At 40.3% G+C, this 26,721-nt stretch overlaps 1 protein-coding gene across 6 annotated transcripts in view; it reads right to left on the reverse strand.

Moving 5' to 3' along the window:
• Positions 1–26,721, reverse strand: part of TNRC18 (trinucleotide repeat containing 18) — a 454,956-nt gene that overhangs the window by 231,174 nt on the left and 197,061 nt on the right. For 5 of the 6 annotated variants that reach the window (XM_089684713.1, XM_089684716.1, XM_089684715.1 and 2 more), the window contains exons 11-14: positions 25,108–25,286; positions 24,792–24,928; positions 4,195–4,320; positions 861–1,029 (exon numbers count right to left, since the gene is read on the reverse strand). In XM_089684713.1, coding sequence (XP_089540839.1) covers positions 861–1,029; positions 4,195–4,320; positions 24,792–24,928; positions 25,108–25,286 — 611 coding nt within the window. The remainder of the gene's footprint in view (positions 1–860; positions 1,030–4,194; positions 4,321–24,791; positions 24,929–25,107; positions 25,287–26,721) is intronic. The other variant, XM_089684717.1, reaches the window with a different exon arrangement.

The following is a 26,721-nucleotide window of genomic DNA, read 5'->3' on the forward strand; positions in this document are numbered from 1 at the left end:
ACATAAAAATGTTTTCAGCCCACAGAACAGTGCACACCCTTTTTTAATTTTTCCTAAGCGTAAGGGAGCGTTGTATAACCCATGTCAGTTTTTCTTTTTTGCGATCTGTGCCCATACGGGAGATTTCCTTTTACTTCCTGTTACATAGGCAAAACAGGAAGTGAAAAGAAATCCCTAATCCAGTGTGTCACCAGAACTAGATTTCCTCTATTATCATTTTGGTGTCAACCCAAAATTTGGGATTATCTTTTACTTTCGATAACCGTAAATTAACAAAAAAAATAGTTTTGCTTAAGTTACACTTTAAAATTGAAGCAGTGACTTATGGGAGGGGCTTGAGTCCACCCTCAACTGAGATCCTGACAATTCACCCCACTTTTCATGCACTTGATTGATCTTGGCTCCAAGGTGTATGTACGCTCACAAGATCTCAGCACATCAGCAGCACTTAAGTGCCCAAGTTAGGAGAAATCACCGACAGTGCAATTTTCTGTGTGCAGAAAGAGTCAAACGTAGGAAGAAAAGGATGGGGCAGATCGCTCAAGTTGTAACTGCCCCCTCTAAACATTTAAACCAGGAGTGAACCATTACTCGGTCCTATGTTTGGAATGTGGGCACAAGAAAAATAGTGCAACAGAGGTAGGGAAGAAAAATTTTGTTTTGGTGAAGGAAATTAGTATTTTATTTGGCTATCCCACACTCCTTTAAATACATTTTTCCACACTTCGACGTACCAGGTCTAATGAAAAAATGTCCTGCAAGCAACCCAAGTTGCTCTGTTACATCTCTGTCACTTTGAACAGAAGATACCCATTTGAGGAAGATGATTATATTTTATACCTATAAATGCCTTTACTTACCTCATACATGTAACCTGGTATTTTCTCGCTCTCCTCCTGACTATGTAGTCTGCCTTTTATATCTCCAGTTCCACTTTTCATTTCATTAACTTCCGAAACATTCAACAATGATCTTCGGAAAAAGCTGCCTGTTTTGGAGCTTTCTGAAGGTAAAACATGTTTCTCTAACCTGTATATAAAGAAAAACAAAAGAAGTGAAAGAAGAAACCTACAGAGAGAATATGCCTCATCAAAACTGTATATACTAGTAAAAAAAAAGGTAGATGTTAAAATGATCAATCATTCACACATAAATCACAATCGGGAAAATTATTAAATTTACTGTGTTTGCTTTTTCGTACCACTTATTATTGCTATGGGGTGGAGGGAAAACCAGAGAAATATTTTACAAGCCACTCATGAGTCATAAGATAGGACAGAAGGATAACATTAAAGTACATATAAAACCCAAACGGTTTTAGTATTGATTAAAACCTTTGTTTTTTTTCCTCATTTCTGTCGCACTGTGGAGATCACTCAGAAGAAAGTGAGTAGAAATCTCTCAGGCAATTTTCACTGAGCAAGTGTTCCGCAGAAAGGTTTCCCATCACCTTCTGTTCTTTTAACAATGCAAAACATTGGATTTTCCCTCTTCTTCCATCCCAGCGACAATATTGCACTGGAAAATTCCAGGACAGAAGTGTAAATCTCAAGACACAGCTATTTAAACCTAACAGGGGTTTTAACCCCTCTGTGCATTATCCACAACTTTAAGAAAAAAAAAAAAGATACACTTTAAGCACACTATGTACCATTTGCATCTGCTTGTTTTTGCTTTGGCAAGCATCCAATTGAAAAAATTGTAAGCACATTTATCAAATTGAAAAAGATGTACAAGTCTGCTGAGGTGAGTAACAAGACCTTCCTTAGCTCAAACAAGAAACTATCTCCTCTTTCTCTATACAATTTTGGTTGGTAGACTACACACACCAAAGTTAATTCTGTATCTAAACAATGTGGAATGTTAACTGCAATAGTGGATTATGGTTTTAAAGGGAGTCATAGTGCTTTTAAAGAGAAGTATGAGCTTAAAAATATAAACAAATTCTCATGTCCATGTTGCAGCTTGTCCCATATCAGCTCCAAGACCAATACCTGATCGATCACATGACTGCTGATTACTCTGTCCACTCCGCTCCTTCAGTGCTCACTGGAGTGCCAGGCTGGCTCCAGCTCTCTGCCACATGCTTGATAGGGAAACTGCATATTACAGATTTCCTTATTCATGTTGGCCTCACAAATATCTAACAAAGCCTCTAATATCTTGGTTATTCGGGTTACCTTAGATACTAACTCATACCAAAGGAATGTGACTATATGGACAAGCCAGTCCGCTCTCCTTTCAGGAATGTGCCATTTTCCTTAGAAGGTAAATTTGATTGCAGTGGGAGTTGATCATTTCCTTACATTCAAGTTCTATATTACCACAGCCAAAACTAGTAAGGCTTTTGTCTCACTCAGATGCGCCATGAGGCATGTGTCTAAACCTGATCCACTACACCATGCCATATAATGGGGGACCCAAGGAAAAAACAGCATCTTTAGTTACGTATCCTTGTTTTATCTGTCACTACTTGTAATAGAAGTATTTGTGTGATCTCTCTTTGCACATATCAAATACAACCACAAAACCATAACAAAACAATGTTGTAAGGTGAAGCCAGCTGACATTCAGGCAGATTCCAACATCATTGTTGGGAGCTTTCCTGACCCTGCTATGGCTTTGCCCCTGTCAACGGACAGTGTACTCCTGTGGCCCACATGAGAAAAATGGCCATAAAAGCTTTGGACATACTGCTTTTAATGCTTTTAAATATGCACAGATGTGAAAAAGATCAGCTATTAATAGGTGCTATCATTTAAAACAGTTTTTCTATGTATGGTTTGTAATACATGTACATGGGGGGGGGGGGGGGGGCTATATTTGCTCACGACATAGCTGACTCATCTTCATCCTCTAATCTCAAGAAATGTCTGTTAAACAACACAAACTGCAAATATATTCCTAATACAGGAGTAAAGGTGTGTACAAGCATTAAAGACCAGCTGGACATGCATGTACAGTTTGGGCACTGAACCACTGTACAAACATGCAAACTTGGATTGGGTGTACATGAATGTTTCTGCCTACAAGGAAGGTGAAAGCACCTGAACAATGGCTTTGACATTTACCATCATTGTGGCTTTGCTACAATCATACAGGAAAAATTCTTAGCCACATGGGCTCAGCCAGGGGACACTGGGGAGGAGTTCCAAATATACAGTTGTTTCTGAAACACATTATGTCTGCAAGCATGCATGACCGCTCAATTGTCATTCAAAGGACAACAGCGGTGAAGGCTGAAAATTAGCCTGGGCACGAAGGGGGTTAAATCTCCCATTGCTGAAGTGGTTATTCCTTCTCCTGTAGAATTCACTATTTGAAAAATTTCCATATGCAAGGAATCTATGAAAAGAAATAACTAAAGGTCCCATGCACACAGTCATTCAGATGCGTTTGGAGATCATTTCTAAGGCCTCATGCACACAGGATGATTTGAAAATGCTCTTCTTCTTGGCAGCAGCATTTTGGTAGAAAAAACACCTGATGCTTGTCAAAGTGTCTAATGCTTTTACAAGCATTTAGATGCGATTACAGATGTCAAGCCCTTGGGCAATAATTCATTTCATTGGCCAGAATAATAATTATTCTGGCCATTGAAATGAATTAAAGCTCAAGTGCTTAACGTGCCTAGTGTTAACACGCATTTACACACGTCAAGCGTTTTTTCTGCCAAAACGCTGCTGCTCCTGGACGCACTAGCCCTGGATTTTTTTTTTCCGGCTGGTAAACACTACTGCTACTAAAAGCTGCTAAAAGTCTATGTGTGCATAACACATAGAGGACTGTTTGGAAGCAGTAAAAAATAATGCATGATGCCCCTAAAAGTGGCTGCAAAGACACTCTGTGTGCATGAGGCCTAAACATCTAAAAGCATGTATTACCTTGCTATGGATTCACACCTAAACGTCTAGTGGCATTTAGGTGCATTCAAGTTTAGCTGCGTTTACACAAAGACTTTAGCCTGCTTTTCCGCAACTAACAAAATGTAAATGCACACATTTATACGCAGAAAAAAAATGGAACTATGAAGTATACATTTTTTTTCATATTTCCAGATCAATTCCTTGTGCATAAACACAGGAGGCAAATGTGCATGAGGCATAATAATGTATACTAGCAGGACTACTGCTCTAGTTGTAGCTCTGCAGATTCTACACTATACCTCTGTGCTATTCTGTACTGCAGCCATACCTTCTGTTATTGCAGTTTTTCATCCTCTCTTCTTTATGAAACAAAGGACTGGTTCCATGCTTTCTTTTCTTGGGCCTTCCAGGGCCCCTCTTTGATATGGTCTTACTCCTTTCATCAGCCCTGTCCCTGCAAAGAAACCCAAGCTTAACCATAAATGGCGATCACAAATTGTGATATTTAATAATTTCTTTTGTAAATTCTTCATTTGTAAGAGATTGATGTACAGCATAAAAAGTTTGGCAATACCATGGTATACAAACTTGTTCTTAAAGTGGTTCTAAAACCTTAAGGTTTCTTACCTTAATGCATCTCTGCATTAAGGTAAAATTAAAAAAAAAAATCTATGTCCAGGATTCCCCCCCCCCCCAGCCCCCTTATACTTACCCAAACCCAATCTTGATCCAGTGCTGTACACAAAAGCAACAGCACTCTCAACTCTCTCCCTTTGCATGCCTTTTAACTAAGTATTATGCATCAGTTAATATTCTGAATGTGTAGATGGTGAATACATAACAGAAATCTGAGTTATACCATGCAACTAGACAAGGGAAACATTATGGGTACAATAACCCCATAGTTAATTTTTTTTATTTTACAAGTGAGGAATGGGAAATGTAGACTAGAGGATGGGAACCACCATGTCAAAAACATTGAGTATGACAACTAAAAAGCAAGGAGAAGAGAAAGTAAAGAATGCAAGTGAAGGACAAGAACAGGAAGAATGTACAGGGGAGAGTAAAGAAAAGTAAAAATTGGAGAGGACAGACATGTCCTGTACAATCTGGTTATTATATCATATTATTAAATATTAGTTATTTTTGATGCTTGATACAGATTGAGGAATTGAGTAAGAAATGCAGAATTTTCTGGCATTGTTCTGTTGTGAAAGACATCTGTATGACTTTCCTGCATACTTGCAGATAATAGATTTTATATCCTTAGTTCAGTGCAGAGATGTATGCATATATGATAGATGTATGTATATAGGATAGATGGGCATCTGAGGGGGACCGGGTCGACAGAGTTGGTTAAATGGAGTTAACAGGCATGAGAAAGATGCTGGAAATGGTACAGTGATTAGAAAATGCCTGAAGGGTTTTCCAGAGATTAGACAATGTTTTTACTATCTCCTATTGAGGACCAGTGCAGAGGCCGAATATAATGTGAGGCTTGGAATTTTCACTTGAATGGGCCATCACATGCCCCCTGAGTAAATCTCGAGTTGCCAATAATTGGATATGGGGGAGGGGGTGAGTTAGTGGGTAACAAATAAAGATTGCGGCAAAGGCTTAGATGCAGGGTCCAACAGTGGGGAGAGCCTTTAAAGAAGGGGGGGATAAGGTAAACAAAACAGCCCTGCTTGGTGGTTTAGTGGAGGCAGTTTGTTCAAGCATTATCAATTTTTTGAGGTGAGCATGTTTGCAACAAAGAGTCTCACACTAAGGTAGGCCACAGATGATGTGATTCTTTCCTGCAACCATGGGTTGCAGGAAAGAAAAATCGCCCGATTCCCCCATCAACACAGTCAGTGTTGATGGAGGAATCCCTCCCATGGAGCTATTATTGTGTTCTCCCGGCAAGGGCGCGGGGAGCCATCCCTACCAGGAGAGCACGATGATTATTGCTAGCAACTATAGCTGCTGACAATAGTCGCATGCTGAAAACCCAACATGCTGGTAATACACAAGTCAATTGATAGGTCAACTTGAGTACAATCAGCCTGCCCATAGATGGATCGAATCTCGGCTGTCCCTGCACCTATGGCTGGCTTTAGCGGCATGCAGGATGATACTTGGCAGGGCAACTTCTCTATGTGGTGTAGGTAGATTTCTTGCTCAACCTGTTTATTAAAAGATTTTCAAGTGGAAAGTGAAACAAAGGTTGCATAATCAGGATTATCACAAGTTTGCATATAGACATTGCAGTCAAACACAATGGTTATTATGCTAGGAGTGCGGATATTGACAATGTCATAAGATGCAATCACAGTACAAGAAACTGCAAGAGTAATGCAGGCCATAGATGGGGAGAAAAAACGGCAGATTTTTCTTTTAAAAAACGAAAATTCGGTCGTTCAAGCGGCCGACGTTACCATCAATGGTAAAAAAAATCGGCCGATTTTCATCCCTTCTACAGCTGGCAAAAAGTGTCCCTGCAGAGAGCTCCGCTATTTCTGACAGTTCTCTGACAGTTCCTTCACATTTACAGCGGTTGAAACATTGTATCTATTTGTTTCCATTTAGGATACAGATGTTTTTATTCGGAAACAAATAGATACAATGTTTCAACCGCTGTAAATGTCAAAGAACTGTCAGAGAACTGTCAGAAATAGCAGAGCTCTCTGCAGAGATACTTTTTGCTGGACTGGAATTCTTCTTATTTTTATCCTACTTCTTCTTCTTCATCCTCATCCTCTTATTCTTCATCATCCTCATCCTCTTCTTCTTCTTCTTCTTCATCCTCTTCTTCATCCTCATCCTCTTCTTCTTCATCTTCTTCTTCATCCTCATCCTCTTCTTCTTCTTCATCTTCTTCTTCATCCTCTTCTTCTTCTTCCTCATCCTCTTCTTCCTCATCCTCTTCTTCTTCTTCCTCATCCTCTTCTTCTTCCTCATCCTCTTCTTCTTCATCCTCATCCTCTTCTTCTTCCTCATCCTCTTCTTCATCCTCATCTTCTTCTTCCTCTTCTTCATCCTCTTCTTCATCCTCTTCCTCTTCTTCCTTTTTCTTCTTTTTGTCTTCCTCTTGCAGGTCACTGCTCATGCGCAGATTTTTTATCGGTAAAAAAATCGGCCGATTGGCCCATTAATGCCGCGAAAATCGGCCGATCGGCCAATTTTTTTCCAACTTTACCAAAAAAAAAAAAACGGCCAAAATCCCGAAAAACGGCCGACCAAATCGCCCACTAACGATCCGAAAATCGGCCGATTTTATTTTCGGCCGACAAATCGGCCGATTTTCGACCCATCTATGGCCTGCATAACTCATGATTCTCAGACCTTATGAAATTTAAGCATGGAACCTTTTAGTTTACCAATAAATAAATAATTTGCGCTAGTAAATGTGTATAAATATATAAATGTATATAAAGAAATCATCAAATCATAAGTCCAGAAAAAAAAATATATATGCCAATACCACAAAAAAATATAAAAAAACTTTTAAGTGCAAAAAACTTTTGTGCAAAAAAAAGTGTCTAAATATGAAAAATTTCACCAAAAAACCTTGATAATATAATGGCAGATCATCCATAAATATATCTTCAGAAACGGAAACTCTGCAACACACCGATCCTCATCGATCGAAATAACAGGATGAAAAACTTTATAGTTAATTGAAAATCCACTTCTCCAATAGATAAAGGACCACCTTCAAACGTATCCATGGGGGGAAATGCCAAGCACTCGAGAGAAACAGAAAGACTTCATGGTGCAATATTATAAAAACCAATTCCTTTATTAGGTACTCATTGCACTTACTCAAGAGGTGTCCCAGCCGACACCAGCATCAACAGCATAACAGCAATCACATAAACGAGCCTGGCTACTCAGCACATGCGCAGTAGCTGGCAGCCAAAAACGTAATAACGTCACATCAATCAAGCTCCGCCCTGCGCGTTTCGTCATCGACGTCCTCACGGAGCGGATGAGGACGTTGATGACGAAACGCGTAGGGCGGAGCTTGATTGATGTGATGTTATTACGTTTTTGGCTGCCAGCTACTGCGCATGTGCTGAGTAGCCAGGCTCGTTTATGTGATTGCTGTTATGCTGTTGATGCTGGTGTCGGCTGGGACACCTCTTGAGTAAGTGCAATGAGTACCTAATAAAGGAATTGGTTTTTATAATATTGCACCATGAAGTCTTTCTGTTTCTCTCGAGTGCTTGGCATTTCCCCCCATGGATACGTTTGAAGGTGGTCCTTTATCTATTGAAGAAGTGGATTTTCGATTAACTATAAAGTTTTTCATCCTGTTATTTCGATCGATGAGGATCGGTGTGTTGCAGAGTTTCCGTTTCTGAAGATATATTTATGGATGATCTGCCATTATATTATCAAGGTTTTTTGGTGAAATTTTTCATATTTAGACACTTTTTTTGCACAAAAGTTTTTTGCACTTAAAAGTTTTTTTATATTTTTTTGTGGTATTGGCATATATATATTTTTTTCTGGACTTATGATTTGATGATTTCTTTATATACATTTATATATTTATACACATTTACTAGCGCAAATTATTTATTTATTGGTACACTTTATATATGGTGATTTTTTGCAGCTGGTACACTATTAGTAAGTTATATAATTTTGACCATAGGCGCTATTATTAATTTTTCGAACCTTTTAGTTTGCCTATTCATTTCTTGGTAAATAACATTCAGTGCACCCAAGATTTGAAGAGCTACAGTCTTCTAGCCAAAACTGAAATAAAAACATAATCAAGGCTCTTACGCAGCGCTTCATATAGGTCGGCTATTGTCTTATCTGTAAATGCATTTATTACTTACCAAATTTGTACATTAAGGTCTTGTGAAGAAATGCTCCCTGCGACTATTGCATCTGTGAGCACATGAAGCCGGCCCCCACACACTTCCGTGAATTTGTGCAGCTTGCTACCCAGCTGGCACATCCTTATCTAGCGCATGTGTAGTAATTACACAGCGCAGCACACATTTGTTAACAGAATGGCTATTGACTCTTGGGATTAGCACTGATATCCAGGCGTCAACAGGGCATCCTCTATGATGTAGTAATATAGTGCACACTTTTTTTGGAGCATTAATTGCACTTTATTTATGTATAGAGTGTTGTGAGTTCATCACTTTACTATTGGGTTGAAAATTTATTTGCATGTTATTGATTTATTGACATTATTGATTTAGCGCTGCACTATATTAATACTTATAGTCTTTCACTGTTAAGGTATCAGTTTTGAGTGTCAGCTGCTTTAGCTGACACTCAAAGGAATTTCTATATATTATCCTCTATGATGTACATTGTTGGCCGACTGATTGGAAGTAAAGGGAACATCAAAGAAAAAAAAAAAAAGGCAATATCCAAAACATGAAAGAATGATGCATTAGCATGGACATGGGACATGCTTATTAAAGAGGTTGAAGATCCGCTTTCACCTCCATCACATATTAGTTCTCCGACAGCCATGTTGGTTTGGGTAGATTGCAAAGACAGCATTTATATCTAGGAAAGCAGATGGCCCATACAAGTTTAGGGAATGGGGCATTAACCCATTTCAAGTAAAAATCAGGGATGCAAATGTTGCAATAGCCAAACCATGTAAATATCCCTGACACTTTAAAAGCAAGGTGAAAGATTAGAGTAAATGTTTTTCAAATTGAGTGAGCTAAGGATGTTCAAGTACTTGATGGCCCAAAAAAAAGCACATCTGAATTTAAAGTTGTTTTCTAGATGGAGTGTCTGATGGGCTGGCATCAGACCCTTCCTTGCTGTCCACTGCTGCCTCCCATCTGACAGACCCATACACCTGTGGTCAAAAGAGATGCCTTCCTTTGGATTCCATTAAATGGCGCAATCTGCTGGTATTTGTGCATAACTCTCATCTATGTATGTATGTATGTATGTATGTATGTATGTGAGAGCAATATTTTTATTTTTGGTTGTATCAATCATTATGAATACTAAACTTAGAGTGGGAAACTTCTCTTTGCCTACATTTGTTTTATACCTGGGAAATTATGTACCCTCACTGGCTGACAAGGATATCCACCATGAACTTTGCTGTGCTTACTACCAACATCATGTATGGATGACAGGTCACCATCTGCTGGATTCTTTGAGTAATGCCACTGTTCCAGCTCTTAAAAGTGAGTGCATTTATATTCTTTTTACACCCATCATTTTCACTAACACTGCACTGAGAGTTGGTTGCCCTCCCCCTATTTTTTTTCTTTTCTATCCGAGAACCCAAGATATTATGTCTACTGACGTCGCATACTGAGGTAAAGTTTGCACCTGATGAGATCATCACAGTAGATCCATTGAGATTCTATATACTCCTACCGTTTGAGTGCAATACCTACTCTTACCACCTTCTATGAATTCCCTCACTATTTACTATGCTTCGACAATGGTTTCACTTCTTTACTGTTCCATGTCCATTGGAGGATTCCAGAAGCCACTGCCAGCCAACATTATACATACTGATGTGCTAGGTTCATCTTTGTGTATGGGAGTGCAATACCTACTTTTCCCACATTTTTTACCCATATCTTCAAGCATGCTATGCTTAGACAGTGGCGCTCTCTCCCCCCTCCCCTTTTTGTATTCCTATAGATCACATTCAGCAAAGAAAATGTTTTTGTCCCATGGGACAGATCTTAAGAATAGATAAACGGGCATATGCAAGACCTGGCTAAGACTAGTCTATATGGAGCAAGAATACAAAAGATTTAGTGCTCTCCCACATTGGGCAGGAGCTATTACTCATGTGAGAATCAAGGAGTGTATTGAATCCCTGTAGGAATTCTTCCTAACTCAAAGTGGAGATCAAGCCACCCCAGGGGTGTCAAGCAGGAGCATAAAATGTCCATCCGCTCAGTCTAAAATTTTTATCATAGGGTTGCCTAGATTTAATGGGGGAATCCTGGGAGATGTGCCAATAGACAAACTCTGAAGCCAGGAGAGAAGGCAACAGAGGCAGAAGCATACCTATAGGGCAGTGTGTCCCAGGCAGTGTCTTACCTGTGGAGACAGATGGCCAAGGCAGCTACAGAGCTACTGAGACAGGAAAAAGGATGTCCAAGGAAGGTACAGGTGGTCAGGCTTTTAGAGACAACTGGTCTGAGGTCAGGAGTTTGGCCCAATGGATGTTTCTGGAGCAGGATTGCCACTGTTACAGCAGTTGTCCATCAAGATGTGCCAATAGACAAACTCTGAAGCCAGGAGAGAAGGCAACAGAGGCAGAAGCATACCTATAGGGCGGTGTGTCCCAGGTAGTGTCTTACCTGTGGAGACAGATGGCCAAGGCAGCTACAGAGCTACTGAGACAGGAAAAACGATGTCCAAGGAAGGTACAGGTGGTCAGGCTTTTAGAGACAACTGGCCTGAGGTCAGGAGTTTGGCCCAATGGATGTTTCTGGAGCAGGATCGCCACTGTTACAGCAGTTGTCTATCAAGACCTGGTGTTTCCAGCAATCTGGAAGTGGAATTATATCAGTGTTCAGGAAGCGAACAAGTCCTGCAGTTAGTCATGGCAGTGTAGAGCAAACACCTTGTCTCCCTTCTTGATAAAGTACATTTGTAAGTGGTTCCCTACTGGCAGATTAACAGCAATAGAGGCTTCAGCATCTTCCTCATTGTCAGTGTGAGCCTAGACAGAAGAGGTAACAGGTGCATTTTTGCTCCATTAAAGTCCAAAGGGCCCAACCGCAAGGCCATCTATTCTTCATTCCGATAATAAAGTAATATACTCTGAAGAGTACATCCTTGAGGACAACTGACTGGACCATGCAGCCAGGGCCACTGCTTCCACTACGCAAACTAGGCAGCCACTTAGGGCCCGCACTGTCACCTGGGGGCGCCTGGGCGCAGCACAGGTCGGCACTCTCTCTGTGTGGGCTATGAACCTCTTGTATGAATTCTCCATTTCTTTGCAGAGTCCCCCTCTCCTCATACACAGGGAATGATGGTAACTTTACTCTGCACAATTGTCTCACAGCCTGTCCCCACACATGACCATTTAGAAATAAAAAAAAAAAAATAGCCCAGGACCCCAGGTCGTCAGCAGTATCTTATCGGTCCGCCTGCACATACTGGCACATACGATCCTCCAGCTAGAGACTGAATAGGACATGTCCAGCCCTGGCTCTGCCTACTTCTATACAGATAGAGCCAATCAATAGTCAGGGGTATGCTCTGGTTTCAGGGTTAACCCTATGTGAGTAGGATGATCGGGGCCCAATGTGTATGATAGGGAAGCAGTGTAGTGCTGGGAGGTCACCTGTCCTCACTGAGAGCCGCAGCGTGGACTCCTCACCCTGGCAGGAGCCATCAGAGGTGAGCCAAGCCTAAGAGGATGGCGGGTCATGGAGGTGACAGAACAAGGGGGTGGGGGACGGACAATGGTCGGGATGAGGGGAGCGGATGCTGATTGATCGTGTGGGATGCCACCACATCATGAATGATCCTTCAGCTGGAGGGGAAACATAGGTGGGGGGAAGAAAGGACAAAGGAAGATGCTGGGTGTCTGGCGCCAGTGTAGCAGCTGAGCTGCTGCTCCTTCTCAGACTCAATTCTTTCTTGAAGCCGGTTGGCAGCTGCTGTTTACTGTGGAGATTTGCAATATGGTCTCTTTTTTTTTTTTTTTGTTCTCTGTCTGATCGGTTAATACATTTAATTTATATTTGGTTAATATATATTTTGTCTTTAATATTGGTGTTGGTGGCATCTTACGTCAATTATTTTTGCAAATTAAAAGAAATTTAGCAGTAGATTTTAAATTTAGGAAATTTAGTTTAATTTAAAATTTTATTTAAAATTTAAATTTAGCAGTAGATTAGTAGAAATTTAGCAGTACTGTTTTTAAAACATTATTTCATTTTTTTTTTGGTAGTCTAGCACTGGCCCTGCATGCAGGTACCTGGTTGATTTGGACTTGATACTCACTCCAGCTACTCTCTGAGGGCTCTCTCAAGTGTGATAACAGTGGCAGCAGTTTTAAGGCCAGTGGTAGCTATATAAATGCCCTGTAGCTGAATGTTAGTTCGACTCCTATTCTCAGCTGTGAAAGAGGATCAGAAAAATAAGCTGGCTTTCTTAAGCTCAAAATGCAGCTTCTAATGTAGTTACTGGATTCAGTGCAAGCAGCTGCCCAATGCGCACCACTTCCTTCCTGCTTTGAAGCATTCTCAAAGTTATAGAACCAAGTTTTGAGATCTGCTTTAATGCATAACAGTTTAAGCTGGTTAAGATCTGCTCTGTGGGAAGAAACTATAGCAGGTCTAATCAATTAAGAACTGGGACCAGATCCTAGAGAGGTGCTAGAATTCCGAGGTTGATCGTAAGCTGGATGCTTCCAGACCCAGTAAGATGTGGTGACCACTTTACATATCAGGAGTTGAGCTGTTGCAGTGGTTCCTAGGCCTGTGCCAGCAGGCTTCATTTCGTCATGGGTCTGAGGACACCTGTTTTCAGGTGCCGAAAGGATGAGGAAACACTGGATATCCGTTTACAGAGCATCGCAGTCTTAACTCTGGGATCTCCTGCTTTTACGTATTTGGCTGATTTCACATAGGGAATTGATTTAGTGAATATTTGTCACCTATGCAACACAGGGCTCTCATGTCTTCATTCCTCTATAATCAGCCTCACCCCCAGTGATCTTTTTTTAATATAGTATGGTAAAGTTGATTTCAATCAGCATTCACAAGCAAACTTTATTGTATTGTATACACATTTTGCATAAATTGCAAAAGTGTTATGGAATTATTGCAAAGTGTGCCCCAAAATAAAGGGCAAAGGGGCATCAAATGCATGTGCATCAGTTTAGGAATTGACTCTTTACAGTAAGAATAGTAAATCTGTGAAATGATTCACTGCTTGAGATAGTATTTGCAAAAACATTTGTAACATTTCCGACTGCCCCCACAACCAGTGATGGCGTGATTAGAGCAGCTATTGTCTACAAAGCTGCCCCGCACCATTTTTAAAAAGCAGTTAATTTCAGAGGTTCCTGTGGATCCTGGTGGCTTTAGCGCTGGAACCACCAGCTGTCTGACAGCCAGAACCAGGGGGCGCCTGTAGCAGATCACCATTACTACAATGTCTCAGAATTTTGCTTACAAGAAGGAATTTGACCACACAGTGACATAACATCACTTCTATAGTGATTTATGGATGGCCAGCAGCAGATCACTACCAAACGTAATCTGGTACTACACAGTGGCATGGAAGGTCGAGGAGACGAGATGTGATAATACGTCCAGCAGATAAAGGGGGGGGGAGGAATAGTAGTGTTATCCAAGGAATAATACACTCAAGAAATAGATTACTGGGGGACAGCAACACCTACCATATTCTGACACAGGATCCCACTGTTAAATATAAAAATAAATTACAGAAATTAGTTAAGGAGGGTCTTGAGAAGAACATCTTAAATAAAAAGTAAGGAGAATATCTTATACCCACTACCTGTAGGATTCCTATAATATACCACGTTCCGAAAATCCATAATGATAAAACCACTCCGTTAGGACGCCCAATAGTCAATGGAATTAGATCAGTGAATGACCGCCTACGAAAACATGTGGACCAATATTTACAACCATTGGTCCAGAAAACCAGAGCATATCTTAAAGACACTAAGCATTTATTACAGATGTTAAACACCTTAACGGATGTACATTCTTTAACGTTCACTATGGGGGATGTAAGGTCCCTTTATACCATAATAGATAATTCAGATGCTATTGATGCTACCAAGTGGGCTTTATATAAAGACCATACTTTGTGCAAATGCCAGAGAAATTTTATTCTGAAGGGTTTAGAATTTTGTCTAGACCATAATTATTTCTGGTATCAAGATAAGTTTTACAAACAGGTAAAAGGGTTGGCGATGGGCGCGAAGTTTGCACCTAGTATTGCCAACCTATTTATAGATAAATGGGAGGAGGAGAGGATATATAAACACCAACCAGAGGATCTAGTACATTACTACAGATTCATAAATTACATTATAGTGGTCTGGAAGGATGATATGCATCATCTTACTAATTTTACATCAGAGCTTAATATTAACACCAAAAATATACTTACTTGGGAGATCAGCACAGAAAATATTCATTTCTTAGCTTTGGAAATTTATAAGCATTAGGGAAATTACATATCCACACGTATTTTAAACTCACAGACAGAAACAGTTACATTCCAACAGATAGTTGCCACCGCAAGGCATGGTTAATGAATATTCCTAAAGGCCAACTATTAAAGATCAAAAGGATTTGTACGCAACAAAAGAATTATAAATCTCAGGCCAAACGCAAAGGAAAAATGTTTATAGGCAAAAGGATACAAAGAATCAACTATACATGAACAGACAGGATAAGCAGCTTTAAATTAAAAATAAACAACTTAATGCATATGGTTTTAAACTGCCAGTGATACTGGACTACAACATAGATATGTGGAACAAATCTTTATTAAAAGCTGGCACATCCTTAGGAATGACAAACATCTAAAGATTGTGTTGCCCGAATTCATATATCGTAGAGCCCCCACACTTTGCACTATAATAGTAAGAAATGTTATAGACCCCCCCATCAATAGCCGCTATTTGTACGGGATGATGTCACTACCCCATGATCCCTCTGATGAAGCCACGCTGGCATAATGCAAAAGAGTGTGGAGAGAGTGACATGCACATGGCCGACAGAGTCTGCTTGGATGCCCAGCACAGGAAGGGACCAGTAAGTGCAACTATGCACTTCAGGTGAAAGTCCCCACCAGGTGCCGTATTCATGCTGGGTATTGTGGAATTTTATGCGCTTCATCTGTGGTGCACCAGTCTTGATAGTGTGATCTGGGGAAATTCCCCATAACCCAGGGAAATAAAAGGGTTAAAGGCGCATTTAGACCGAGCCCAGAGTAGGCCTAATTATTAAGGCAAGAGGCTGAAGGCGGCGGTATCTCATAATGTGGTGATATCACATCTATCAGTTTGTGCACTTGGATGGGATAGGCATATTGTATGGAAATTCAGGACTTGACATACAGTCATGGCCGAAATTGTTGGCACCCTTGATATTTTTCCTGAAAATCAAGTATTTCACACAAAAAAGGTATTGCATTAACACATGTTTTGCTATACACATGTTTATTCCCTTTGTATGTATTGGAACAAATATAAAACAGAGGCAGAAAAGCAAATATGACATAATGTCACACAAAACCCCAAAAATGGGCTGGACAAAAGTATTGGCACCCTTAACTTAATATTTGGTTGCACACCCTTTGGAAAACATAACTGAAATCAGTCGCTTCCTATAACCATCAATAAGCTTCTGACACCTCTCACCCGGAATTTTGGACCACTCTTCCTTTGCAAACAGCTCCAGGTCTCTCTTATTGGAAGGACACCTTTTCCCAACAGCAATTTTAAGATCTCTCCACAGGTGTTCAATGGGATTTAGATCTGGGCTCATTGCTGGCCACTTCAGAACTCTCCAGCGCTTCTTTGCCATCCATTTCTGAGTGCTTTTTGACGTATGTTTGGGGTCATTGTCCTGCTGGAAGACCCAGGATCTTGGACGCAAACCCAGCTTTCTGACACTGGGCCCTACAGTGCGACCCAAAATCCTTTGGTAATCCTCAGATTTCATGATGCCTTGCACACAGTCAAGGCACCCAGTGCCAGAGGCAGCAAAACAACCCCAAAACATCATTGAACCTCCACCATATTTTACCGTAGGTACTGTGTTTTGTTCTTTGTAGGCCTCATTCCGTTTTCGGTAAACAGTAGAATGATGTGCTTTACCGAAAAGCTCTATCTTGGTCTCATCTGTCCACAAGACGTTTTCCCAGAAGGCTTTTGGCTTACTCAAGTACATTTTGGCAAACTGTAGTCTTGCTTTTTTATGTCTCTGTGTCAGCAGTGGGGTCCTCCTGGGTCTCCTGCCATAGCGTTTCATTTCATTTAAATGTCGACGGATAGTTCGCGCTGACACTGATGCTCCCTGAGCCTGCAGGACAGCTTGAATGTCTTTGGAACATGTTTGGGGCTGCTTATCCACCATCCGGACTATTCTGCGTTGCAATCTTTCATCAATTTTCCTCATCCGTCCACGACCAGGGAGATTAGCTACAGTGCCATGGGTTGCAAACTTCTTGATAATGTTGCGCACTGTGGACAAAGGCAAATCTAGTTCTCTGGAGATGGACTTGTAACCTTGAGATTGTTGATATTTTGCCACAATTTTGGTTCTCAGGTCCTCAGACAGTTCTCGTCTCCTCTTTCTGTTGTCCATGCTTAGTGTGGCACAGACAGACACACAATGCAAAGGTTAAGTGAACGTCTCTCCTTTTTATCTGCTTTCAGGTGTGATTTCTATATTGCCCACACCTGTTACTTGCCCCAGGTGAGTTTACAGGAGCATCACATGCTTGTAACATTCTTATTTATCCGCAGTTGTGAAAGGGTGCCAATACTTTTGTCCAGCCCATTTTTGGAGGTTTGTGTGACATTATGTCGAATTTGCTTTCTTTCCTCCCTTTTTTTGTTTTGTCCCAATACACACAAAGGGAATAAACATGTGTATAGCAAAACATGTGTTAATGCAATACGTTTCGTGAGAAATACATGATTTTCAGGAAAAATATCAAGGGTGCCAACAATTTCGGCCATGACTGTATATGAGGACTATTATCTTTTTGTACAGCTGTTTTGTGCTTCCTTGTTAGCAGGGATAGAATAGATATAATGAACCCTTTTAGGCACTCTTTCTCCTATGCCTATATATTTCAATACTGAGGATATAAATTACCAGCTCGCCCTTTCAAATATTTTTTATTTTTATATATATATATATATATATATATATATATATATATATATATAATTTTTCTGTCCATTGTATGCATTTCTTTCATTATTTATTCCTATATTTTGTATGTTTATTAATTTTGATAATTTGGGGATAATTTTTGGTAATTCCATTTTAATATATTTTTTTTGTAGTTTTAATTGTATGCATTTCTTTCATTATTTATTCCTATATTTTGTATGTTTATTAATTTTGAGATAATTTTTGGTAATTCCATTTTAATATATATTTTTTGTAGTTTTATATTTTTCTACAGGCAATGACTCCCACTCTGAATGGGAGAAACTGTAACACTTATTGTAGCTTGTTTATTAAGTTTGTAATAAGGTATCTACTGTATATAGTCAATGAATGTTCGCTTGGCTGAATTACCTAAAAGGAGAAGCATAGGTTTAAAAAGAAAAAAAAACATACATACTCTCATCCAGGGTTTTTTTCAGCTGGAACTGGGTGGAACTCAGTTCCACCACCTCTGGCTTAGACCCTCTGCTCAACACTATCACTTGTAAAGTCCAGCTTCTGTGTTTACAAGTGACAGCTTGTTTCCCAATGCCTCCCACAGATGTGATCTCCTGAGAGGCTCCCACTGAGTGCAGAACGGGGACGAGGGAGATGCAAGTGCCGGGGTGCAGTGCGGATGCTGTCACCCTCACTGGATGATATCAATGCAAGTGAGGCGGAGCCACCTACAGTGTATGGGGAGGTATTCGAGTCTGCTGGGTGCTTCAGCTTAAAGCAGAGCTCCACTGTGAAGCCCCAAGCTGTAACATCTGGGTGCCCACACTTAAGCTACCGGCACCGGGGACATAGGACAGCTGGTGAACTTGGCTGCAGTGAGGACACCGCTGGATCAAGGGACAGGCGAGTGGCTGTTTTTCTAAAAATCAGCAGCTACAGTTTTTGCAACTGCTGACTCAATTTTGGAGACTGAAGCTCTGCTTTAATAGAACAACAAAAGTAAGACATGTGGAAGATGGAGCTTTTAAGGATGAGGGGGAGAAGGGGGCAGTGGAGGGGGGGGGGTTGCATGCAGAGGTCAGCAGCTGTGGAAGAAGGCTGAACTCTACACTCTGTAGCACAGCCCTGAACTCTGCACTAAGTACGAAGAGCACCCCCAAACTCTGCACTCTGTACGTAATGCACTTCTGGTATTTGATTCCCCTTTAAGACCTTCCCACTGTTACTCAAATAGACCACGCCCTGCTCTCATCTATGCTGCAGCTGTTCCACGTCGGCTTCAAGACTGAGAACTGAGCAATCACATGACTGCTGATTGCTCAGATCTTGGCCTGCTCAGAATGATGAGCAGAATGATGAGCAGTGATTGTCATTACTCTCTGGTCTGCTTCACCAGCACTCACTGGAGCTGGGGAAGGGCTGGCTCCAGCTCTCAGCCATGCCAGCTATTAATCAGGCAGTTAGATGGATCCCGACAATATTGATGGGATCCTTCCAGAACCTGAAGTGTCTCTGCTCCACCAGCTAATAGCAGGCAATGGTCCATTATAATCCAAATCTGGGTCACAGGAGAACAAAAGTTAGGATACTCCGGTGACCAACAAGAGAAGTATGGCTTAAAAAAAAAAAAAGCTTTGGTCACACTTCAGTATTAACCACTTGAAGACTGCCCTATAGCAGTTTTACTGCTACAGGGTGGTCCTCCTGTACAAAATCACACACATATATATATGTGTGATTTTGCACTTCTGCCACACGGGTGTGTGTGCCCTGCCGACAGATCACATCTGCTGTTGGCCGCCCCCGCGGATCTTCTGACAGGGTGGAACAGAGCTCTACCTAAATTTACATACAGCTGGGAACATGATCCATCACTTCCCCTTGTACCAGCACCATCTAGTGCTCACCAAGCACATAGCTAGGCACACACTTAACCCTTTGATCACCCTAGATGTTAACCCCTTGTATATATTTAGCACTGATCACTGTATTAGTGTCACTGTTTCCCACAAAGTTTCAGTTAGTGTAAAAATGTCCGCTGCAATACCGCAGTCCCGCTATAAGTCGCTGATTGCTGCCATTAATAGTATTAAAAAAAATTAAAAATTCCAGTATATGTCCCATAGATTGTAGATGCTGTAACGTTTGCACAAACTAATCAACATATGCTTATTTGGATTTTTTTCAGCAAAAATATGATGTAGCAGAATACACTTGGCTTACATTTATGAAGAAATTAGATTTTTAAAACATTTTTTTATTAGATATGTTTTATAATAAAAAATATTTTTTTTTCAAAATTGACGGTCTTTGTTTATAAACACAAACAGTAAAAACCGCAGAGGTGATCAAATACTACCAAAAGAAAGCTTTATTTGTGGGGAAAAAAAGGACATAACATTTGGTTACAGCATTGCATAACTGCTCAATTTTCAGTTAAAGTAACGCAGGGTCGTATTGCAAAAAATGGCCTGGTCAGGAGGGGGGGGGGGGTACATCTTCCGGAGCTGAAGTGGTTAAGAGGTTAAGAAACCAATCATTGATACTATGGATGTTCCTACTTGCCCAGACAAACGGCCAATTCATAACTGAGTATTTTGTAGTGTAAAGCTCCAAAATGCTTAACATCCAAAAGCCGATTGTTTTAACTTTTACCTGCTGATACTAGTAGGTAGTGTCACTTGAAGCTTGTTGGTCAAAAAGTACTCATTTATTTAGAGCTACAAGCTTCAAATGTTTGTTTATGCTGTTCTAAAACCTGAATATGTCTTTCAGCACTCATGGTGCTAATATAGATGTGCAAGCTGCCCAGTCTACACACACTAATGCACCTCCATACCAACAGAGATGCAGGCTTTTGAACCGAGCGCTGATAAGCTATAAGGTCCCACTCCTCTTTAGTTTGGAGGACACAGCACGCATAGTTGCCAAAAAAAAAAAAAAGAACGTCAAATGTCAAGACCACAAAACAGTTTTCCACTTTGCAACAGACCACTTTAAATGAGCTTTGGACCAGAGAAGTGCTGTAAATATATGGATGATGAACAATTGATATAATTATTAGTGTTACTATGGAAAAAAAAGAGTACACCAATACAGCTAGAGACTCCTCCAATCCAACCCAATTGTACAGTATACACATGCATACACACATATACTCTTCAATGCATTATAGAGCTTTATCTTGCAATTTTGGATGGCACGGCGAACTGTGTTCACAGACAGTGATTTTTGGAAGTATTCCTAAGCTCATGCAGTGATGTCCATCACAAAATTAGGCCTGTTTTCAATGCAGTGCTGTCTTAAGGCCTGAAGATCACAGATGTCCAATATTGTGTGTTTTGGCCTTGTCCATTGTGAACACAGATTTCCCCAGATTCTTTGAATCTCAATATTATGTACTGTAGATGAAGATATATTTAAAAACTTTGCAATTTTACATTGAGGAACATTTTTCTGAAATCGACCATATTTTAGATGCTTTTCACAGATTAGTAAACCTCCACCGATCTTTACATCTGAGACACTGACTCTAAGTTGCCCTGTTTTATCCAATCATGTTACTGACCTGTTGCTAATTAACCTAATTGGTTGCAAAATGTTCTGTCAGCTTTTCCTAGTTATTACCACTTTGCCAGCTTTCTGTTGCCCTGTCGCAACTTTGAGACATATTGTTGCCATCAATTTGAAAATGACCTTTTTTCTTAAAATGATACATTTTATCAGATTAAACATTTGTTTTCTATTTTCTATTGTGAATATGCGTTGATATTTGAAAAATCACTGCATTCTGTCATGTAGATTTTACACCACATCCCAAATTTTTTTGAATTGGGGTTGTACATATGTAAAAATTCACATTTATTTAAAAACAAAGAAGCAGTGCTTTGGAATTTTTGTAATCTAGTACTTTTAGAATATGTGCTTTGTGAAGCACTTGGTACAAAATGTTATACAGTTGCAAGAAAAAGTATGTGAACCCTTTGGGATTACGTGGAGTTTTGCATGAATTGGGCATAAAATGTGCTCTGAATGTCATCTAAGTCACAATAGAAGAACACAGTCTGCTGAACATAATACTACACAAACATTAGATGTTACCATGGTTTAATTGCACATAACATGTAAACATTCACAGTGCAGGGAGGAAAAAGTATGTGAACCTTTGGACTTAATAACTGGTTGACCCTCCTTTGGCAGCAATAACCTCAACCACACGTTTCCTGTAGTTGCAGATCAGAACAACGATCTGGAGTAATTTTGGACCACTCCTCTTCACAAAACTGTTTCAGTGTAGCAATATTCTTGGGATGTCTGGTGTGAATCGCTCTCTTAAGGTCATGCCACAGCATTTCAATCGGGTTGAGGTCAGGACTCTGACTGGGCCACTCCAGAAGGCGTATTCTGTGTTGTTGCAGCCATTGTTTTGTTGAATTACTTGTATGCTTTGGGTCATTGTCCTGTTGCATCACCCATCCTCTGCGGAGCTTCAGTTGGCGGACAGATGGTCGTACGTTTTCCTGCAAAATGTCTTGATAAACTCTGGAATTAATTTTCCCATCAATGACAACAATCCGTCCAGGCCCTGAGGCAGCAAAGCAGCCCCAAACCATGATGCTCCCTCCGCCATGTTTTACAGTGGGGAGGAGGTTTTGATGTTGGTGTGTTGTGCCTTTTTTTCTCCACACATAGTGTGTGTTCTTCCCAAACAACTCAATATTGGTTTCATCTGTCCACAGTATATTTTGCCAGTAGCGCTGTGGAATATCCAGGTGCTCTTTTGCAAACTTCAAACGTGCTGCAATATTCTTTTTGGACAGCAATGGCTTCCTCCGTGGTGTCCTCCCATGTACTCCATTCTTGTTTAATGTTTTCCTTATTGTAGATGTGTCAACAAAATGTTAGCATGTGCCAGACATTTCTGTAGGTCTTTAGCTGACACTCTGGGATTCTTCTTTACCTCATGCAGCATTCTGCGCTGTGCTCTTGCAGTCATTTTTACAGGACGACCACGCCTAGGGAGAGTAGCAACAGTGCTAAACTTTCTCCATTTGTAGACAGTCTGTCTTACCGTGGACACATGAACATCAAGGCTTTTGGAGATACTTTTGTAACCCTTTCCAGCTTCATGCAAGTCAACAATTCTTGATCGTAGGTCTTCTGAGAGCTCTTTTCTGCATGGTTCACATCAGACAGTGCTTCTTGAAACCAGTAAACCCAAAACAGGTGTGTGTTTTTTAAGGGCAGGACAGCTGTCAGCAACACATCCTATATCACACTGATTGGAGTTAAGGTTGGCTCACTCCTGGCTCCAATTAGCTCTGGAAGAAGTCATTAAGCTAGGGCCTCACATACTTTTTCCTCCCTGCACTGTAAATGTTTACATGTTATGTGCAATTAAACCATGGCAACATCTAATGTTTGTGTAGTATTATGTTCAGCAGACTGTGTTCTTCTATTGTTGTGACTTAGATGAAGTTCAGAGCACATTTTATGCCCAATTCATGCAAAACTCCACGTAATCCCAAGGGGTTCACATACTTTTTCTTGCAACTGTAAAGCACTTTTTTTTTAAAATAAAAATAAGCCAGGCCTACAAACAGTCTAAACCTATTGGTTATTCAAACAAGTCAATACAAAAGTAAACCTAGCTTAGCCCTGCAAAACAAAACAAAAAACACCAAAACATTTTATACAGTCTAAGAGTCTGTGTCCTCCAGTTGGCCAGGATGACACTGGTGATAGTTGAAGAATTGCTACAACGTTTACTTCCCTCTGATCTTTACAACAAAAAAGTTTGGCAAGCAATGTCCCCTTCGCTGCCAAAACCATTCCCTGTTTCCCCATGAGATTCAAAGCATCACAGATCACCATCTGTGCCTGTACTGGCAAAAAAAAATTACCTGAGCAAATCCTCTGTACATTTCCCATCTACAGCCTGCAAACTTGAGCTAGCTATACACTAGTAGAAATTCTGTTAAATAATTTACCTTTTTAAAAAACTTAATTTTCTAGTTGTTAGTAGGGTCAAATCGACTTTTTTTCCGACCACAGTGACAAGAAAATTTGAAGGAGCAGGAAGGAATCTTTTTTTATTTTTATTTTGAGTGACTGAATTTTTAACAGTGCATATGGTTGTTTGGGAAATTGCATTCATTCCAAAAAAATGTTAGAAGCACTTTCAAACAATTGTTACGTCACCATATTTTCAAATGAATGGTCATACAGGTATTTGTACAAAACATTTTGGGAAATCTAATAGAATAAAGCCGCATTTAGAGAACCTTCCTGTGTCTAAGCACATGTTAGTCACGTTCCCCACCCAAGCTTTATAGCTGCAGCTCTAGGCTGAAAAGTCACTTCCCAAGTGAGATCGTGTGCTAGGCATTATTTGAGAACTCAGTTATATACTAAGCATACAACCACTGAAAACCTTTGCAAAAACCTTTTAGGACAATTACAAATGCAAATATACACCTTAATTTAACAGGTCAAATTCATGATTAATCTTCATTCACGTGAATTAGTGTAGTCAATCTCCAAAACAAACACAGTGTAACACTTCCGTAAATATAGTCTGTATATGAAAGCATATACAGCTCCCTCTGAACACAAAGATACACTTATACACACAAGTACCATTTAAAGTACGTGTAGGAATTGTCTATTGTACAACCTTTTTAACCATAACTTCCCTTAATTTGTTGATCTTCCTTATATGTGTCCCTTGCACATGTATATAGTGAGGAATAGTAATAACTTTTTGTATGTGTAAACTATAAGAAATAAAGTGTACACATTGCAACTCCCATCTATTATTGGCTAGACAGAACTACATATCACTGTACCAATCAATTATCTTATCACCTATGACAGCAATAGGTGTTTACAAACTACTGGTGGCACCTCTTACCTGTATACTATATATTGTGTACTTTCATATAACAGTAGCACATCATATATGATTTGATAAATTCATGTAAGATATTTGTAAAAATTCAGTAAAAAGCATATTTAAAAATATCAGGGAATGGGGACAGCAAAAACAGATTTTTGGTAAACTTACTCTGAGTCTCTCTTTCTCTGCAGCTTTGCCAATTCCCTTTGCTTTTCTTTGTATCGCCTTTGTAACTCTGCAAGCCTTACCCTACAGTCCAGTTCTACAGAGTCCATAACCTCAATAGCAGATGTGAGGGAAAAATTCTGCACATAATAAAGATGAAGCCAATTTTTAGAGATGATCATTTCACACATTACTCATTTGTATTAACAATACAACATTAAGATGACAAATTGACACAATACACACGTCATAAAAATCAGCTCATATATTAAAAGATTGTTAGCATCTCTAAGGTTGTAAGATCTTCTCTCTTACTCACTGGATTATTTTTTCCTTGCTTCCAACTATATGTTTTATTATGAGATAGTTCTCGGGGTAATTTGATAGACTCAGGTTTCAATCCATCCAGGGCTGAGGAAGAAAGCATCTCCATCAACATTTGAGTACTAGCAGCCAACAGGCTTTCAAGGGATGGTTTCACATGATAACTTGGCAGACCTGACAAAAAAAAAAAATATATATATATATAAGTAATTTCTTTAGCACCTTCTGGGGACAAGGTTAGATTGCTAAAATTATAAGCAAGTAAAATTTACAGGCATATTCACATGCCTATTTAAGCTGTTTTAAAGAAAGAAAGAAATTTTGACTTACCTGTGAATTCCAGATCTTGGGAGCACAGGACAGGACACAGGCTGAATATTCATAGACATGCCTCTGTTTTGTAGCAAGCAATGCAGAGTAACCCAGAAATAGCAGGGAGGGTAGCCTCTGTCCTGTACTGTACTCCAAGATATGATGTTTACAGGTAAGTAAAAATTCCTCTCATCTTAATTGTACAGTACAGGATAGGACACAGGCTGAATATTTGCAAACCATGGGACATCCCAGAATGAGAAGGGTGGGAAACAACTAGGCAAACAGAACTGTGCCAATAGGAACAACAAGGGTCATTAGACCCAAAATTGAGTGCTCCTGTCTTGTGGTTGAAAGCTGCATCTGCAGAAGATTGGAGATCCACCTGTTAAACCTTTAAAAAGGTATGAACAGAGGACCATATGGTGGCCTTACAAAGCTGGGCTACAGAGGCTTGGTGCTGGAATGCCCAGGAAACATCCATCAACCTAGTGGGGCAAGAGTAGTTTTGTGATTTAGAGTGTAAGTTCCGGCGAGGAGTTGTCTTATCCATCTATCAATAGAGGGCTTTGAAGCAGGATGTCCCTTGCAAGGTCCTGGGGGTAGGACAAATAGGGAGTATGTTTTCCTGATAGAAGAGATAGTTTTCAGGTAGACTGATGGCTATGACCAGGCAATGAAGAGCAATTTCCTATGGGTCATTTGGAACAGGGCTCAAAGATAGACGGACTGGATCTTCATTGAGGCAGAAGACTGATGGAAAGAAAAGATGGTCTTGGTCGGAAGACTACCTCATCTTTGTGAAGAATGAGAAATTGTTCCTTACAAGAGAGTTGGCAGCTCAAGGACATGTCTGACAGACATGACAACAGCCAAAAAGGCTAATTTGCAAGTGATTTAATCTAAGTGGGTTATCCCTGATGAATTCAAAGGGTGATTACTGCAGGGCAAAGAGAAGTTGAAGTCCCAAAACAGCACATGGTGCTGTACAGGGGGGCTGATACACCTTGAATAAAAGCTTTGACAAGAGAGAACGAAGCCAGAGGTTTTTGAAAAAGAATGGACAAGGCTGAAACCTGTCCTTTCAGAGTGCTTAAAGTGCTTAACTCACACCGGGCCTGACAGCCGAACATTGGACTCCAGCCCAGCCTACTGCCTTCTTCCAGGGAAACTATGGAGACCAACAAGGGGGAGAGAGAAGGATCAGTTGCCCCACGCCTGGAGCTGCAGGTCCAGGGCATAGAGCATTGGGAGTTGCCGGAGTGAGTGGGCTGACCGGTGCCCAGGTACCAGGCCA

This window comes from Staurois parvus, unplaced genomic scaffold (genome assembly GCF_062004578.1).
Source record: "Staurois parvus isolate SC_StPar_1 unplaced genomic scaffold, SC_StPar_1.0 ptg000353l, whole genome shotgun sequence".
Taxonomy (NCBI): Eukaryota; Metazoa; Chordata; class Amphibia; order Anura; family Ranidae; genus Staurois; species Staurois parvus.